Source organism: Lutzomyia longipalpis, chromosome 2, assembly GCF_024334085.1.
Source record: "Lutzomyia longipalpis isolate SR_M1_2022 chromosome 2, ASM2433408v1".
NCBI classification, from domain to species: Eukaryota; Metazoa; Arthropoda; class Insecta; order Diptera; family Psychodidae; genus Lutzomyia; species Lutzomyia longipalpis.
Window position 1 is genome coordinate 19,527,965 of NC_074708.1, and position 20,825 is coordinate 19,548,789.

Here is a 20,825-nt window from a genome sequence, read left to right on the forward strand (position 1 = left end):
TTGCAGTTAACCGCACAAAAATGGGGATACTCCTATAAGTCAATAAAGTGTTCCTTTCTTAAACTGCTTGCAGCATTCTACAACTGACACAACCATAATTAAAATTTTTATATTAAAGTCATAAAATTCACCATTCGCTACCGCAGCTGGGTTTGCCATAAAATATGTATTTCTTACGGGAGATGTGGAATCAAATTGCCGAAAGATATTCGTGTGTAAATTAATCTATTGCACTGAATCACGAAAAGATCACGTCGCTTTACCACTTTTATCAATTAAAAGAGAGTGGTTATAACTTTTTAATGATCATGATTTTTCTCGAGTTCCATGCTTGCTCTTTCTCCCAGTCAACTATACCGCACAGAAATACATTATATTTGAAATCATCTGCAATATCGAGATCTATATTTACTTCCATAAAACTAAAATTAATGTCTTTGTCGGAGAATCAAACAATGATACGATAAAAAGATTTAATTCACTGAATTTGTACCAAACATATTGAAGGATGGCAGGGTTAATGCAGTATTTGGGTTATATTTAGTTAAAAAAAATTGTTTTTGTTTCTTTTACTCTTATTATTAATTTTCACAAATCTGATTTAGAATTATTTATTTTATATCTACGGCGTCATCCGCTAATTTATTCTCGATTACATTTATTTACTATATTTACTATATCCCTCAGAAAATTTGCAGAAAAGGAGACAAATCAGCAACATATGGGAGTTGCCTTAGATCAAGAAAACAATTTTGATCAAATATTCAAAGAAGGATAATTCTACTAGGATCATGTAGAAAAAAACCCAACAAAGATTTCATACAAATTGCCCAAAAATTGGCGGACATTACCAATTTTGTTCTTTTAAATGTTTCAAAACATCACATTAATATTTCTTAACTATTATCTTTAAGTATATTTGAAACAAGCTTTGGGAAAATTTAAAAGCAACAAATGCGACATTGTTAATTTTTTCACACCCAATTCCATAGCGCAAACTTCAGTCAGGTTGGTGTAAGTGTGATTTTACGATGAGGGCAAAAAGTGCATCCGCGGATGGCACAAGAAGTATCTCCGGAGATGATGCTGGTGGGTTTGAAAAAAAAATAGTTCCACAATATAAGCCAAACAAAATTGTATGTTTGCCACTGTGTTGAACACATGTTCCTTTGTTCCCATGGCTCGTTGCCGATACTTGAATCCACTGTTGAGTGCTCCACATTCTGCATGGAGTATATACGGAGAAAGGATGGTGGCGATTTACTTTATAGATCCGTCCTCCTGATATTTCCGGCCGTTTATCAAGGAGACTTGCTTTCGAAGCGGCTAACTATATTATCCACCTTTATTACATACGTAGTCCATAGATGTCACCCACTGTGGGTAAACGCGTGCCTAAGCCTGATACAGTCTTTTCTTTACATCAGTTATTGGTCAAGTTGAGACATTTGCCTTATAGCTCTGCAGGGAGATGGTGGATTTAATTCGATGAAATTGTCACGTCAGACAAATCTTCAAGAAGAATTTCTACATTCCGCAACATTGCATTGGGTGTCAAGAGTGGGAAAAGTCTCGTGGATGTGGTGGAAAAGTCTGACGCGAGAATTAATTTAAATCCACATTTTTATGTAAATCGAATTAACACCCTGCAGCAGAAGTTATTTTAATTGTAATTCCCTTGGGTGGTTGGTCGCCTCAAACGTCTTGCAGACGCTCACCCATTGTAAAGTCCATCTTCTACACGCTCTTCATCTTCAACCTTCATCGTGATCTGCTTCCTGCACTGCCCATCTTACTAGGTTCTGCAATACAAAAGTCCCTTCCGACTTCTTTTCCTTATATATTGCTTTCTTTTTTTTGTCTTCCTTATTCTTGGTATTGTGGAAGATACTTCCCAGTTGTTTCTTAAGGGGTATGTGTGAAATAATTGCAATTAATATTATTGTTGTTTACCCACACATCTTGCAATGAGATGTCTTTGTCGAAAACGGTCAGTACTCGGGTTGTTTGTCAGGAAAAATGAAACTTCAACCAAGTCTGTGTATATTGCAAAGCCCCAAGCCACCTGAAAAGCACATATGGCTGACTGAGGTGCTGGCCTGGCCATCTTCATCAGTTTTGCCAGCGAGGATGAGGCATATGAAGAGAACACTTTGCGCGAAAAGTACATATGTATGTAGTATAACACATACGCGCGCAGGTAAACTCGGAGTGCATACAATTCTCTGACTTTCCAACACACTCTTCGCGACTCTTATATACAACATCGTCAAGTGTAGAGAGAAAGTTCCCCTGCGAGAACTGGTTATGATTTCCCCTCACGACGGGCGTCGGAGCGGGGCAACGGCTACGCCCAATGTCTGCACGAAATAGCTACGGAAGACCCCACTTCTCCGGACTTGTTCCGAGCACAGAGGCCGCATCTTGCGCGCTCTTCTTCGCCTCGGCCTATGCGCTGCGGATTGCGTTTCGCGTGCTGCCGTGAGTTTTTGAGAAATACCCCCAGGCCCGGGTACTCTAAGCACCGGAGAGAACGTCCTCGGAGGTGAAAAATCTGTCTCGGTGGTAGTGCTCTCGCTATACAGTGTCTCAAACGGACGATTTTTTCGTATCGTTATGATTTGATCTTCTTTGTGATACCACGACAGATATTTTTCCACAACGTCTGCTCCATGTGTGGTGGAACTTAAGAAAATCCCACCGGACAGTGGCCTGTGCATGGGGAAAACTTCTATTTTTGAGCTCATTCTTCGTCACTCACTTACCGACGGAATGTAAAAGAAGTTTCTTTCTTCAATTTGCTGCAGTTTAATCGATTGCTCGGTTAGATTCCATAATCAAGCTTATTCCATGACATTTGTGAACCTTTGCTAAATTATGATTTAAAAAAAAAAGTGTTTACTAAAAACTGCCATGCTTTAGTCAAATAACAACAACAAGAAATACGTGTAAAGACTGAATGACTTTTCATACATTAATCCCATATATAGTGATTATCATGATAAAATTAATTTCTCAGTGATTCCATGCATTAAGTAAGTTTTTTTTTCCTTTTAAATAATCTCGTTAATGTGTTATATATGTAAGGTACTGATAGTGTAATGGATGAAAGAGAAACCACTTGACAGCACAAAACGCGTGTTTTGCGAAAAAAATTGTTAATTTTACGGTGAAAAAAAAATACAAAAGTGGCAAATAAAGGACAGAATCTTATAATGTCTCGGCGGAAGCAGTCTCGTCCAATCCGTGTCCAGGATGACGATGAAGAACTTTGCACTAAACCTCCCATTAAGGATTCCAAGGATGGAAACATGGAAAATGGTAAGATTCTATTAATCTTATTTTAGATTTATTTTTAAATACATCAATGGCTTATTTTTTACATTACGCATAATAAATTAAAAATATACGAAATATAATTTAATATTTTAAAAGTTTACGTTTGGATATTAAGACTTGTTGATCATACACAAATTACTGTGCATTTTCATCAACAAAGCCCTATTCGCGCGGAAAAATGAATATTTATGTCTGGTGAAATTATTCAGAGCAAATTAAACTTTATTTATTTTAGCGTACGCATTTAACACTCGACAGCCAATAAAAGTGTTCACAAAATGTATGTGAGGACTTGAGAAGCTTCGGCTGAGGTTTAAATGAAAAAAAAATCACACAAGGCACTTGGAAACCTGTTTCCGCATTGATGCTCGCACAACGCGCTACAGACTTCCACTTGTGCGGCAATAAGTCATTTCCCATGTCATACACACACCTCCATAGCCGCGTGGATTGTCTTTCAAGGCTACACTTCAAGTCCTCGCGGCTGTAAATTCAATTCATTGTGCCTTATCAGTATACCATTCAGTGTTCAATGCAAACGTATCGCTACCTCGTCGACCCTCAAGTTCTGTCTGGGCGGGCATTATTTTTGGTATAATTTCTCAAGTTAGAGGTCAAGAATAATCTCAATAAGCTCAATTTTATCATAGCAGTATTATTCTAGGATCATGTACCTTTTTTCATTTTTTATCCTTTAACAAATATTATTGAATATGTAAAAATAGGGGAGGGCGGGGCTAATAAAGTCACTTAAGGGTTTGGAAAAAGCTTAAAATATCATTTTTCCTAGCTAGATAGAACAAAATGATCTGAGAAAGAGTTGTAGGGCAAGAAATATTCTAAAGAATTGAGCTATACATTTCGCTTTATCTATTTGGGAAATATGATATTTTGAGCTTTTTCTAAACCCTTAAGTGACTTTTTTAACCCCGCTCTCCCCTATGCAACATTCTTCAAAGAGTTTTATCTGGAATTTCTTCTTTTACTAGGTTCAGCTTCTTTGGTACTAAAATATGTACCTTCTGTATTTTTCAAAACCTGTAGTTTTCAGATTCTTCCAACTGTCCTATCCTTAAAAATCTATGTTTCAGGAATAAAATTACATCTCCGGATTTTTTAATCCAATAATTCCAATGAAAAACAAAAAAAAGTCATATCTAAGTCTGCTAAGAGTGTTTAATATCAACTATTCTTGTAGTAAAATTGTCTATTAATTATAGATTTATTCATAAAGAAAGGTAAGGTAAGTATATAACGAAAATCGATAGATGATATTGGGCCTAATTCAGCGACCAAGAAACCCTTGAAATTCGCTTGAAATCTTGAAATTTCAGTACAAAATTTAAAGATTTCAAGGGTTTCTTGGTCGCTGAATTAGGCCCATTATTATTATTTTTAACTTAAAATTCTCCTAAATTGAGCATCAATTGGATACTAAATCAATGACTACCTGGTGACTGGTATATGAAGTTATGGACTTATCTTACTTTTTTACATACAGAAACTCGAAAATACGCTGAGTATCTAAGTAATTACGCATAAATACCGTAGACTGGTTTAGTGAATGTGCGACAATATCACGTCCAAAAATAAAACAATTACATAAAAAATCGAAAAAAACGTAACGGATCTGGCTTAAGAAAAATTTCTATTCTTTTTGTTTCTTGATAATAGTGAACTAAAAAAACTGATATTTTACTGCAAAATTGCTGTCCCGTAAATAAAACATAGGTGATCATTTAATTTGTTTTTTGTTAATATTATCAAAAGAAAAAGGATATGAATTTTCTGTATTTACGTTTATTTCATTTTTTTACTTACATGGTTCTCTTAATGTCTATACACTTATATACTTTTTCTCCATATTCAACTTTTACATATAGGTAATTTTTTGTAAAAAAAATTAAAAACAGGGTTGGTAATAATTGGTAGTAGTGTGGTCTTATACCTATACTTCATCACCATCAAACTCATCGGTCCATTGAAATACATACACTATCTCTTAGTTTAACCCTTCAAGGATCATTGGGTCATCTGCTGCGCTTACTCAAACGTGATACATACATAAGTTTGTGTAGAAGAGGTCAAAGAAGATTTTAATATCCTAATAAAAAGACTACTTGTTTCAATATTTCTATGTTTCGGTTTCACATGAATGTCAAAGGGTTAACCCTTAGACAGTACATTGAATAGTACATTGTTAAATACGTGCAATTCATTCTTAAATATAATTGACGAGGTAAATTGTCGCTTCGCTCCAATTTACCTCGCCCCGCTTCGCGGGGATTTGTTGCGCTTCGCGCAAATTTCAGAGAGAAAATAAATTATGATGGTTTAAAGGCAGATTTGGGCCACTTATCGATCCCAAAAGAAAAAATTTGCAAAGAGAAGAAATCATTTTCATACAACATATCGGGCGCGAAATTCAAAAATTTGCAAAAAATGCATGACTTTTATATGGGGGCTACCTGAAGGGGGGCTTTGGGGGGAAAATGAATACGGCCATTCGAAAGCGCCTGATATAAGGAGTCTCTGTACCAAATTTCATCACGATCGGTCAAACGGTGTAGATTTGTATAGCTGTACAGACACGAAATCCTTTCTTTATTATATAGAAGAAGAAGATGGAGAGCTCTCATCAAACCCAAAAGAAAAAAATTTGCAAAGAGAAGAAATCATTTTCATACAACATTTCAGGCGCCAAATTCAAAAATTCGCAAAAAATACATGACTTTTATATGGGGGCTACCTGAAGGGGGGCTTTGGGGGGAAAATGAATACGGCCATTCGAAAGCGCCTGATATAAGGAGTCTCTGTACCAAATTTCATCACGATCGGTCAAACGGTGTAGATTTGTATAGCTGTACAGACACGAAATCCTTTCTTTATTATATAGATAAATATTTCCAAGAATAATAATAAATTAATAACTCAGACATGAGACCGCCTCACTATGAATGTGATGAGCATGTTATCAGTAGTAAAGTGTGGTTGGGCTTTTTGTGGAAGTTTGGCGTGTATTACAATTTGAAATTGTTTTTCAATCAATTGACACAATGGACCATAGAGGGAGAGGAGCATAAGTTGGCGTCACATGTAAAAGAGTCAGTTCATTAGAGTGTGAATAGCGAATGATCCGGACAGGGTGAGAGACAAGGAGTGCATGCGAGATGGAAAGAGAGAGCGACACCGGCGACAGACAGCATTCATGAAGTGAGGACCATAAATTATTCAAATCGTCACCGGGAACTTACTACCGCCTCAATTGACGCGGTGGCAGTTTTTACGCGCACCGCGATCCGATCTTGTTCTTCCAATCTCATCCAATTACCGAACAAGCTGTCTCAGCAAATAGCCACACAGTCAGTTTTCTGAAGCACCACTACGAGCCTCACTATCTCCTTTACTCATTCATCTATTGACTCTTTTGCCTATAAACACTGGAAATTTTATTGTATGGCATTTTCTTTCGTGCCTTATTAAATAATTAAATTTATTGTATTTGGATTTTGTGGCAATTTCAATTTTACATTCACACCATATCTGACCAACGTGCTTATATCTATTTCACCGCTTTCTCAGGTAGTGCCAGAGAGAATGTCAAGAATACATGATAAAAGATCCGTTAAAGAAATTAAAAATTCACTCAGAAACCACTCAAAATTTTAATATGAAATCGATAAGAAACATAAGAAAGTATTTTAAAAGTATGAGCCATAAATATTTCTTTATTTTATGATACCTCTCTCTGCCACTCGTTTCATTTTTATTTATCAATAGGAAATGGTATAACCATATGGAAGGCTAAAAAATGCCATATTTCATATTACTGTTTTTTTCTCTCTTATTAAGGACCACTGTGACACACACATGAAGCACACGAGAGGCTTTAAGATGATGATAGAGATAAGGAAATGAAGGAACCTGTTCAATAAAATAGCCATGAGAAGAGCATTTTTAAGCGGGAATGAACTAATATCTCTTGGTGTGTGATTCCCAAGAAGTTTTACTGAAGAATTTTGTGAGATTCCCGCTGAGAAGTCAAACGCTACTGTTTCTTTTGATTGTCTTGCTTCTTCTATGCTTTTCAATAAACACAAATTGCCAAAACAGCTAAAATTTATGAAATTTTAAAAGATATAGCATTTTAAACGATCACATTTTTTTTATAAAAAAATTTTCATTCGGAAGTTTTCACTGTTTTTTTTTTTCAAAAAAAATTCCGAAAATATGTATGATTATTACAATACAGAGATGAAAAGGCATGAGTTACAAACTTCTTTTGCAATCCGTCGTGATTTAAAAATTATATGAATTGAATAATTGGCTTATTAATAAAGCCTAATCCTACCCGTAAAGCCTTATATTCTCCCTCATTCAACATTCTTGCAGAGATTTCCAGGGTATTAGCAAGAATCCACCCGGTGTCATAAATAATGTCCGATATTTGCCACTAAATACGAGAGATTCATCTTTCTTGCTACTCTGTGTCACATTTCAATCCATATATTCGACTTATTCTGATTTGGGGTTAATTCGTGACACACCCTCGCCTCGGTGGCACCCTCACGCAAATTGTTCTGCTCGGATATGAAAGGGTGCGAGAGTCGAGTAACGTGGATGGAAAATATGCGAAGGGAGATGACATAATAATAAAATTAGATAAATATGCTTCGATGAGTTGCAATATGGAGTCGTTTAATCCATCGGCAGATTTTCCACATACATATATACATACATATAGTATATGTACATAAGTACAATGTAGGTACATATTATGTATGTATATTCTGTACTCAGCACCACGGGTACTGTATTCCCTATAGGTGGCTCACGTAGACACATACTTAATCACGCGGTGCTATGTATAATTAAGAGAAACGAATGGGGTGATATTGGATGAAAATATAGGGAAAATTGGCCAATAAAATCCATGAATGTACAATATGTATATATGTAAATGTGAAAGCTCTCCTTGACAATATTTGGGAATTCTCTGCCAAAATTACATGTGGCTTCTGTGGCAAAATGTATGGAATAAAGTGAAAATTTATATATGAAATTAAATTAATAGCACAATTTGCATTTTATGACAATAACGCACCAGTAAGCCAATTCCACTGAAAAACAAGCCAGCAGCAGCATTAAATAATTGACACAACGATAGACGATCGCGACTCGAATAACAATTAACTTGGCTATATGGGAATAATTATATTATTTTATACATGTGATTTTAATGCCATAATGCTTGAATTTTACGTTGAAGTAGGGAGAGGGCAGAAAAAAACCCCGAGCGTGGAGAAAGAGTGGTACGAACAAATTAAATTAATATGAAACTGGCGCACTATTATATTTCCATATCAATTTCCAGAAAGACGTGGGTGGAATTTTAACATTTCGCAGCTGAACGAATTCACCAAATGCAGATACAGGAGAAGACATTAAAAAGTCTGACCTGAAAATGTGAAAAAAAATTCGATACAATGACATCAGATGGGGGAAGAAGTGATTAGGCTATTTTTATGATAAATGTATCTAAATTAACTAACACTCTTTAATTGATACTTATATACTAACACATATGTTACATACTTACAAAATGAGTTATTATATTGACCAGACAGATTTTATATATTCAAAACTGTCCATTTTATATCGACTAACCACTCTTTATATTGAATTTTATATTATACAAAAAAACCAAAATGAATTCAATGTGCAATTGGAACAGAATTCAACCCCAAAAATCCCAACAGCTCATTCAATCTACCCACACCATCCTCTGTTGGATTTTGCTTCATGGCAAAAAGTGAATGTAAATATTGAACTGTGCGACCAATTCTGAATTAAATGGAAACTTTGTCAAAGTTATTATCGGAGGGCTGTTTAATTTCGCACCCTTTTCACTGTGTGGCTCAAATAAATGAAAATTACACTGATGGAAAAAATAATAAAGACACATGAAAAATATCTAAAATATCATGCAGTTATACTTACCTACATTTTTATAGATTTTTTATTCTAAATTGAATAAATTTGCAGTTAATTTTGATTTTTGTAAGTACTTTCTAATCAATCAAACTGACTGAACTTTATATACGCTAGGTTTTAATAAGATTCAGTAATTCATTACCTACTTCATAAAGCCATATAGGTACATGATTCACATTGCTATTTGGATAGATAATACTTGCCTTTCTAAAATTAGTTGACCATATTCTTCAATTCTAAAGACATTTATATGACACTAACTTTTTGTGCAAGAGTGTATCCCTATTTACCTACACAAATATATATAACATTTGGAGATTTTATATAACCTGTGTTATTAAAATTAAATTGTCATTCCCAAAGACTGGATTTTCTTTTTACAATAATTACGCAACTCAATTAGTATTTGCTTTTTTCCGGCTAGAGCTCTTAATTAAATATTCCAAAAGTAGATAATGCTGCAAAAGGTTAGTTTCAAAAGGGGTAAATAAAAACAAGTTGAATCATTTGATGATTCAAGAAATGAATTATGTTATTAATGAGAGATTTTATACTTGCAAGAAAAAGAAAAATATGAAAGAGCCATGTTAATTTAATGGAATGTCTTGGCGACTCGATTCTCTATTGCCGCAAAATAATTTTACAATCATAATCCATATCGAAGCGGATACGAGCAATTAAATATCATATTATGCTTCAGGTTCGAGGCAATAAAAATATACAACTCTGGACTTATTGTCATAAAACAAAAGAGACGTTTTATTAAATAATTTATCGAAGACATAAATAAACGTGTCTCGTTGACGGGTGTCATAAATAATAAGTCGAAGAGATTTACAGTACAAGTTTTATCCAATGTCTTCCTCCTTTCTGTCTCATTTTGTTCTTGCATATTAAATAATTCACCTTGTCTTTTCACCATCAACAAATGTCCCTCGATGGCTATCTCGTGGTATGTTATTCATCCTATACCATTAGGGATTTCTTTGCGCTTGTTTCGAAGAATATAATGTTGGTCCCAAATGAATGCAGATCAATACGATCGATATGATTTTCTCGCTCAATGTATTATTTTACTATGACTTGATAACATACAATACATCGTTGCTTTTCAGTATATTTATTACGATGATTTCCCTGTCGTATGGGGTGGTTTTATATACATATGTATTATCTTCACAACCCTTTTTCCTCATAAATCCAAATTACGTCCAAGAATAAGATTTTTCTTTTCTGCACAACTTTAGAACTTTTGTTATTGCAAAGTAATCAAAAATTTAAAATTTCACTTGTCCCTCCTCCAACTCCTCCTTCATCTCCCGATGATGTTTTTCTTTTTGTGAAAAATCCGATATTTCATTAGTCTAATGCATAAAACGATGCTCTACAATGTCTCTCTATAAAAAGGTTTTGAAAGTATGGCATGTAGAAAATATATACATAAATACATACATGTCTGTAGTGGTAAGCTTCATCTACGATGTCACTATGACAATTTTTCTTTATATAAAAGAAAAATCTTCTAGCTCCCGTTCTTTTTTTAAACAATGTATGTTTTTTGTAATTATTTAACATTCAATTAGGCTCATACATCGTTTAGGCCTGATCTACTGACTTTAAGTAGCTGAGGACGGTCAGAAGCTGTATTTCTTCGAATGAAAGAATCATGCTAAAAACACAACTAAATATAAGAAGGGGTTGATATTATATTGACGCATCACAGATTTTTTAGGGCCAAAATGTTCCCTATGTTTAGCTTTGTTTTTGTTATCTTCCACAGATATTACAATGCATTATGACAAAAAATCAATATCGATATATTACATATAAATCGAATAAGATTTATGAGCGTAATGCTCAGATTGGGGAAATACCTACCTGAATTTTCTGGATGATCAACAGAAATCGACCTATTGCGATAGAGGTCAAGACAGTAATCCTCAGAAGATTTATAAGAGATGTTCTTTTATGATTTTCGATCATCCCCTCTCGTCAAATTGCCCATATAGAATTTTGCCAAGTACAACATATTCTTAGAAGACAAAGACTATTTCTCTATTCAATAAGTTTCATGGGGTGTTCCATCAGCAGTGACTGATTGTGCTGATGTGTTCAAAATAAAAAAAAAGATAAGAAAAAGTTGATATATGAAAGAAATCTAAGGATAAAAATCTTTAAATACTTTTTATATTTAAAATGAAGTTATTTTCACTCATTTAACTCTTGCGATTTTCATCAATTAAACTTTTTTCAATACCTAATAATTGACTGAAAACAAAAGCCACAAGATTTTCTTAAAATTTCACCCCAAACAGCCAGGGTTTGGGATATTTAGATTGTCTTGCGCGAAATGTGAGCCGATGAAAAAGTTTTCACCCTTCTGCCAATATGCGTCTAATGGTTTGGAAAATTATGAAAAGGGGAAAATCTTCCGCCTTTCTAGTGTTGAGATGCTATCACCAGACAATAGACGGGGGGTTGATGTATTAAAATTCCCCGAGAGTTTTCTATTGCATGAATTTACCCCATAATGTCGAAATGGAGTAATTATTTTGAATAAATCATTTTGGCCTCGCGACTTCTATTGAAGATGAACAATTTACAGTTGACATACTCATCGGGTAAATTCGAAGGGGTTTTATCCATTATTGAAATAATATTCCGGGCTGGATTCATTGTAGAAAAAGGAGTTGAGGGGTAGGTGATGACTTTGATTTTTGTAAACAACTTTGACTCACCCATAAAAATGAATAAAAATTCAAGGGATTCATTGAATTTCTACCGAGGGATGTGACTTGTCTATATGGATGGGGAGTGAAGGTACAAGACAGCGTCGAAGGAGGGCAAATCACTCCTTCGTCAGATCCGTAAATTTGTAACAAACTCACGTCTTACTACCGCCAAATGTAAACACTGAAGCGTGTTGCAATATTAAATTCCACAGGCACAGTAGGATAGTTTATTATTAAAATTGAAATGGAAATGTTATTTTTTTTTTCTATCCAATAGGAAATGATGACAAAAAGTAGCTTGACTGCCTCTTCATGGAGTGAGTGGGAAAGATTTAAAGAGTCGTTTACTAAACCAAGAATTGTTTACATATTTTGTCAACCCCCACCTCTTGTGTTGGCAGAGTAGAAGTGCGAGTAAATAGAGATTTAAATTGTCATTAAGCACGCAACCAGAAGCCTCTACCTGTGAAGAACATCATGTCAATTTACCAACAAGGTGTTTAAAATATTTTCCCATCTGTCATGTTTCATATGAATACCCATCAGTCACCCTCTCAACATAGCGAGCACCGAGGCGTCAAAAAATTGATACATTGTCGTGGTGCCCCCCCTTTGTACATCCAAGCGTATATACGCGCTTCCGAATCGTAAATATAGAGATGATTCTGGCGCCTGGTTTATAGCATCATACACAAACATATTTTGTTTTGTGTATAATTTTCTCGTCATTTTTAATGGGCTCGAATGGCGTGCGCGTGAAATGCATACTCCATTTGGATTAACTATGTGGCACCATCACAACAAAATCCCCCCGAGTTACACAGCGAAGGGGTTAACATCCATGATGATGAATTCAAGAGCATTCGATCATGAGCAGGTCGACGAGAGTCAATCGCTTAAGAGGCATTAATCATCGCGGGTTTCTCACACAAAAACTATCATCCATATGGGAAAATTCTCGTGCTTAGCACTTTTTTGCTTCCTTCTTGTGTTTATGACGGAAACATCATGACGATATTCATTTTGAGAAATTTTCCAGCTGTTCTTAATTTTCCTTTATGTGCTTACACGGAAGAAAGTTAATTTCTTGTCAGAAAATATATTTCTCATAAATTATCTCTAAATACCTCTTCTTTTTTGTAGATGAAATTTTAGGTAGGCTAAAACGGCATAATTTTAGCTCGATATTATCCAAAGTACTTATATGTAGGTGAACGAAAAAACAATTTATGAATAAAGAAAGATTGACGTGAATGGACGTTTCTCATAGGAATTGTAAGAATTCTTCAAAGTGGCCAAGAATCACTAAAGTTAGTTCTTTTTTTTAAATAGCCTGAAAAACTGTCTCTACTTTCTCTGGAACTTCAACCAATAAAGTCCACATTTTATATTCGCTAAAATCAATCAGAAATATAAACTAATATTGACCGAAGTATAAAAGAACCTTAATATAGACGCATAATATTCTCACCACAAATTAACAGTTTTATGGGTTCTGTGGGTGAGCATTTATTAGCTCATACTGAAGGGTGACTGTAAGTGCGATCGCGTGATGGAAAGCTAATAAAGTTGTCAAAATCACAATATTTTTCGTGTGTTTATTTTAGGGGGGACAAGTCAAAGGTGACACATCGATTTGACTTCATTTTGTTGGGGGATAAGACGAGTGTCATACCACCCATATTGAGGTCACATATTTCTTTCCACCTTATAGCGTTGTACGGTTAATATTTCTTTCACATTGTTTGGCGGTATTGTTCATCAAGGGTGGAATTTTTACCTTTTTATGACACTCTTTATGGTCTCAAGTCAACTCATTTAATCTTTTAGTAGATTTTCTTCCGGAAATGGACGTAATCGTGTGAAACGTGTTCCGCGATTCACTTCACGAGACCAAAAGTTGTGTATATGTATAAGTATGCTCATTGAACAAAGTCATTCGTATATACATATTTGTCGATGGAATGGTTATGCTAATTGAACCACCTGCAACGATTTCGTGGATTCCTCAAGCAATTCATATGTGCTCTTTCAGTTCAAATAGTATACGAATTAAAATGGATAATAAATTCACGATGAAGAATTTATATTGCAAGAACACATTTGTCAGATGGATATTTTTGTGGTCAGAACGTTAACAATTACATCCCTCAAGGGTGATTTTGAATTGACACTGTCCGATGTGAGGTGGATTAAAATGCGCGCCCTTTAGACACAAGAATTGCAAAATAAATTCATGAATATTTATCACTCATGAATTTAATCCACATTGCAGATGTTTGACTTCTATTGTGGTCTTCTTCTGACCACAACACCTTCGACTATCGTGGCCCACCTGTAATTGTGGGGATCACTTTGTATGACTTGTTTAGTGATAACTCAGTTGCTACTATAGCACATTTCTTAAATTTTTTTAAAGATGCAGTGTAAGTGGAAATGAAATAAATTATTAAAGAAATTTTATTTAATTTTAATTGAAAAATCAATAAAAGCGCTAGATTTATGTTTTACGATCTTAGACTTTGGGGGTATAATTGTTGAAAAGAGTTCAATGAGCTCTATAAATAGTAAAATATTTAAAAGCTATCTAGCTACACTGAAACATGGTTGTTGGTCAAAATCATCAAAATGATCAAAATAGTAGAAGGTAGCCATTTTCAATAATTTATATTTTGTTTGAGAAAAATTGTCCAGTTATTTTTTTAAAATTTCATTTCTTGAAGAAAAAATCATTAAGTCTTTTTTAGCTGTGATTCTTTCTTTAAAGAAGCACAGCTTCTGTGTACACTCTAAAATGCAAAGTCGTCAGATCGGGCTCAAACTTGGGATGAGCACGAATTTTTAAATAGCAAAGAGAAAAATTTGAAAATTTACATCAATATTGTCCGGTTAAACTTTAATGCACAAGTCTCTATCCTGTATTGTTAAAGTAAAATCCTTTTTTCTTTTTAAAAAAAAACTTAAAATTCTCACTTTAAAATTTATTTACATGAATTGTAATATATAGTCCTCTTATAGATCATTAATGTATCTCTGGACATAATAAACTATTATTCTATTCTATTATTCTATTGTAAGTCTCTAAAAACGATATATTGGCATCACTATCTGCTCTCACCCTGGCGCTCACAGAGTCTGAGTTCGATCAGTGGGTTTGGAAAATACACCCATTAAAGTACTTGATTTCTTTTACTTATGTGAAATATCAAAAGAATTAGTTTTTGATAAATCTATGACGTTGACAATTCAAATGTAAAATCATGGATTCGTATTTTTAAAACTAAAAATACAATGGGCCTTCCGTTTAACTTACGGTCTGGTTTCACACTACGTACTGTCCAATTCATCCGATTATGCATTCAAATGAGGTAAGGGTGTAAGCTAGGATATGCAAATTCTTTGTTTTACATGGTAAATTCAAGCAATAACTTATATCTTCTCATAAATAAAACAAAGATAAAACCGTCTCGTTTGTAATTCCTTCACTGACATGAGAATATAGCTCACTATGATAATGCCACTGAGAAAATAGGGATGGGGTGAGTTCAAGTCTTGACCGTCTTGACGTTACACAATAATTCAAAATGTAGCAAAAATTAATTTGAAAATTTACAAATTGCCTTAGAATTCACCATTAAATCCTTGATGAAAATATTTCATTTTAAATTTATTTTGTTTTAACATTTTAACATTTTTTTTTATTTAATTGAATACAATAATTATAGTACAGTCAGGTATTGATTAACGTCGCATGGGATATACTCTTTCCACCCATTAATAATAATGAGTGGAAAGAGTATATCCCATGCGACGTTAATCAATACCTGACTGTATTCAATTTACGTAAGTATTTTAATTATTATATTTTCCACGCACGAATTAAATTACATACATACTTACATATCACTAAAGATCGTGTACAAATAAATAAAGAAAATAGGGGATTCCTTATTGTTTAATATTTATCTGATTTTCTGAAATACCGTTTTATGTAAAATACACTATAAAAATACAAATAGTGTTTTGTTGAAAATGAAGCAATAGAAATGGTTAATCGTGGATTTTTTCACTTATACTCTTCTCAAAAGATTTATTAGTGAAATTTTTGTTGTGGCGTAGATTTATAAATAAGAGCACAATATTTTATTTCCTAGTAACTTTTTTGTTGCATCTCTGTCATGGAGAACTCTATTGATAGACAAGGGAATACCGTCATTTAATGTGGGGAAAATAGTGAACAAAAAATTGAAAATTTTGCCATTTATAAGACAAACCAGCAGTCACTAAAGAGGCACACGTTTCTGATTATTTATATATAGACTCTTTTAGCTGTGTTTCTTTCAGACACAGCTTTTGTGTACCGAGCAAAATCGAAAGTCGTCAGATCGGGCTCAAACTTGGGATGAGCACGAATTAGGGTCCCCACATTTCAAAAAACGTATGCGCCAAAAAATTTTTTTTCCGGCCGGCCGTCCGGCCGTCCGGCCGTCCGGAATCAATCGCTAAATTGCGAGAGAACGGTGATAGATAGAGACTTGCGGTAAACGGCAAAGTTTAAATATCGACTGGAAGACATCCGATTATGATGTCAAATTTTACCCCCCACCCCCCCGTCCGCCATTTTGAATAACCTCAAAATTTTGTTTTCGCTATATCTCAGCCGCTATTATAGCTAGAGGGCTGAAATTTTGATATGTTGTAGGGGCCATCAATACCTTTCCAACGATACCTCATTTTCGAAAATCGGTCAAGCCGTTTAGTCAATATGGCCGCCACAATTTTTCATCGAAAATCGACCATAACTCGAAAACGGCTTGACCGATTTTGATCAACCCGGGGTCAAATGAAAGCTCTCAACAAACCCTACAACTCTCTAGAACATCCGAAGTTTCAAAAGTGACCGCTAGGGGGCCAAAAATCAAAAACAAAATTTTCGACCAGTTTTCGATGAATATCTCGAAAACGCCATTATCGATTTGCTTCATTTTTTGATATGTTGTAGCTGACAATATTATCTAGCTTCATGCCAAAAATAAAGAAAATCTATGTCGCCATTCTCGAGATATAGCCTTCCAAAGTTGGCATGTCATATCTCGGGTTCTACAAGTCCGATCTTGATCAACTCAAGCGCAAATGTAAGGTTTCGAGAAACCCTACAAATGTCTAGAACATTGCAACTTCGAGAAATGACCGCGAGAGGCGCTAAAGTCAAAATCAAAATTTTCGAAAATTTCGAACTCGAATATTTCGAAAATGCCATTATCGATTTACTTCATATTTCAATATATTATAGTTCAGGTTAAGACCTTTCCAACGATAGCTCAAACTCGAAAATCTATGGATCCGTTCTCGAGATATGGCCTTCCAAACATTTCTTAGGGTATGACTTTTCAACTTTTCCCGACTTTGCGCATATTTAAATTAATTCGCGTTCTAGTTTGCTCTCACAAAATTGGTACACTGAAAGAAACACAGCTCCCGTAAGCTTGGTCAGCTTACCAGTACATTTTTGTTTTCTCTCCCATCCCATGGTCACTTTAGACGATTCACTATATATAGTTTCTTTAAGAGAAAAAAGCGAATTTTTGCCCTTTCCTGAAGTCATTGACTAAAAGAGTCTTCTCGGAGAGATTCCCACAGCTTTGGATGAGATGAGGAATGTCAATTAAAGTTTTTTCCACTCACATTAAATTTTTCAACATTTTTTTTTATATATCGTGTTGATCTTTATAATGTAGCATTTTGTTAGATTCATTTTTTTTCTTTCTTGTAATAAATGTGGACTAAATGAAATAGACAAATAGGATATGAAGGAAGATATAAAAAGTAGGTACATGAAGTTTGGAAGAATGAACTAACTTTAAAATGCGCATGATCACAAGAGGTCGGAAGCATTGAATTTGATTTTATGAGAGTAAAAAAAATATATTTTAATTTAGGTGTATTGGTAAAATTTTTATTGTAGTTTCTTATAAATTACATAAATATAAGTGTTTACGCTGTTAGGAATCGTTCTCGTCAAAAAATGGACAGCATAGTGATTTATTTTTAGTTCAACTACTCTACATACGTATGTATGTACATAATACCTACATATGTATGTATATCACGAGATCACGAGTCATTGATAGAAAACATACTCTTGATGGATCGATTTGATTTGTAATACAATTTTGATGACATGATGTCAAGGGAGCGAGTATAATATAAAATAAAAAAGAGTAAGCTCTTCAAGCAATCCAATTAGCCGTGGTGGAACTACGAAGACAGCCTTGGTAGAATTTATTGCGGAGCACATTGCAATCGTTTGGGGATAAATTCGGGGAAAATGAACACCCACACGAAGCGCCATCATCCCAGGCGGATCAATATATCAAAATCTTGCTCTTCTCCACTTTGGATACCATCATTGAATTTTCCTCTATACGTATTATTTATGTGGATTCGTTTCCATTTTAATGATTTCAACCATGTCTCACGAGCATTTCTTCCCTGCATCACGGCTGAAGCACTCCTTGCCGACCAAGAGGGACAGAGGGTAAGGAAGCAAAAAAAAAAACAAGGCCGGGAGGAGAGAACAAGATCATGAAGAATGCTGTGTATGCAAATCTGTAAATCAGAAATCGACAGATTTTTGCAACTGGCTTCTTTTGTATGTTCTCATTAGACAAAATTTATTTGTGCCGTTGTCCCTTGTCATCGATTCTCAATGCACACACCTCCCTGCGACCTCAGGAAAATATACACACCAATGCGAAAGACGTCAGGGACAATGTTCTGGCGACTTATTGTCTGATAAGATCTCTTATTCGCAGCACAAGTGAGAGAGATGCTTTATATTTATGAGGATGAGGATATGAAAGAGGATGTGGAGTGACATGAGAAAGAAGTTAAAATTGGCATGACACATAATAGACTATTTATTGATGTTAAAATTATAACGAATTCTAAATAAATGTCTATTTTTTACCTCACTGTCGCTGCTGCATCTTGTATCACGATTTTTTGGTATCTCTGGGAAGTATTAAATACTAGATGAGACCGTAAACGACATCTGTGTTAAAATACACGTATTATATATAATTACTATGATATTTTATTCGTAACAATTCACTAATATTGTATTACAATAAATATATATATTTTTTTGAATTTTTAATGTAAACTAGAATTAAAATTTAAATTATTGAAACATCTATTAAAAGATGGGCACATTGTGTTTGTTAGTTTGAACAACACTTTTTGAAAGCCTTTATTTTACAAATACGCTTGGAAATTAAAGGAAAAAAATTCAAACAGGCAGAGAATATGTAATGCTATAAAGAAATTGTTAGAAGAATCTCACTACTAAGTTTTCAATTCTTTGCTGAGTAAGAGCAAGAATATCTACTGGCACTGCGTTGCCACTGTGGCGCGACACTCATGGCGATATATGCAAAATTGTCTTTTATCCACCTCACTCGGTTCAATTGAAATGGAATCACCAGAAAAATCTCACGGTATTTATTGCGCGTGTTCGGAGGCTACCTCCGCCCCATCATTGCTTGCAAATTCACCCCCTCGTCCTCTGCTCTCATCAACCTATGCAACCACCAAAACAGATTCAATGTATGCATAAAAGTAACAGCAATATCGTTAAATTCCACCTCCATATATCGAGAGCAAACACGATTTAGAGGTAGAAGGGTGAACAAAATTAACGAAAACAACGAGGAATCTCTTTTGTTGCCCCAGGAAAATCAATTAACATGACAAGAACTACATTTACCTGTTTTGTCCACACAGAATTATTTTAACTTTGCCAACCTATTCGCCCTTCATCTTCTCCAGCCCTTGAGAAAAATATTGGCGCCATATTCTACATAATCCTACATCTTCTCAACTACTTATTATACTACTTATTACTTGGAAGATTTGGGATGTGAAAACTCTTTTTTCTCGTAAAAGTAATTGAATTAAATTTTTACAAATGAATTTATATATATTTTTTTAATAACTGATTGTAACTGATTGAGTTTTAAATTCATTGTGATAACCAACATTTTCAAAATTAGCATTTACTTTATTTGAAAAAAGAATGCATTATAAAATGAGAGAAACAGGGGGTAACCGACTATGCCCTGAATGTACCGCGAGACTGCACCGCGAGTGGCAAGAGTGGCAAGAGTGGCAATGAAAAAGTGGCATGAAGTGCACCGTGAGTGGCAAGAGTCGGATACCCCCTGGAGAGAAAGGAGTAAAAGAGAATAAACAAACACATACGTAACATTAAACTTATACACTATACATATTTTATACCTCTACCCAGTACCTATATGTAGTAATATTTCATGAAGTGCTCAGCGAATGAAAATCATTCTTTAACGAAACGCTTTACCTTAAGATTCGTTTATTTTTCTTAAGCTCAAAATCGAATTTTCCACGTCTATACATATACGTATGTTCAAGGTAAAAACGGCACAAATTTATAACAAAAGTTAAACAATTTGTGAAGTAATTAAAGAACATACTTTAGAGAAAAAAAAAACATGTAAATATTTAGATGCAGATTGTTCCTATCTTGACAAATGATTTTTTGGAGCCCATATTTAAACTTGTCTGTTAATTACAAATAGAAACGCACGACGATACATTAGTATAAGAACATTTAGAACAATTATGTAAAAATTCATTTTGTGCATCTCAAATGAAAATCAAACAAAAAAATCTGATGAATTATACATTTTAGATTTGGGTATGAATTAATCTTTGATGTTACTA

General features: G+C 34.4%; 2 protein-coding genes across 11 annotated transcripts in view; both read left to right on the forward strand.

The window, feature by feature from the left end:
• LOC129789442 (uncharacterized) overlaps positions 1–20,825 on the forward strand; it is an 885,568-nt gene that overhangs the window by 770,127 nt on the left and 94,616 nt on the right. The gene's annotated exons all lie outside the window — the stretch shown is intronic.
• Positions 2,401–20,825, forward strand: part of LOC129789292 (homeotic protein spalt-major-like) — a 60,067-nt gene continuing 41,642 nt past the window's right edge. For all 10 annotated transcript variants that reach the window (XM_055825979.1, XM_055825980.1, XM_055825983.1 and 7 more), the window contains exon 1: positions 2,401–3,321. In XM_055825979.1, coding sequence (XP_055681954.1) covers positions 3,216–3,321 — 106 coding nt within the window. In that variant the 5' untranslated portion in view covers positions 2,401–3,215. The remainder of the gene's footprint in view (positions 3,322–20,825) is intronic.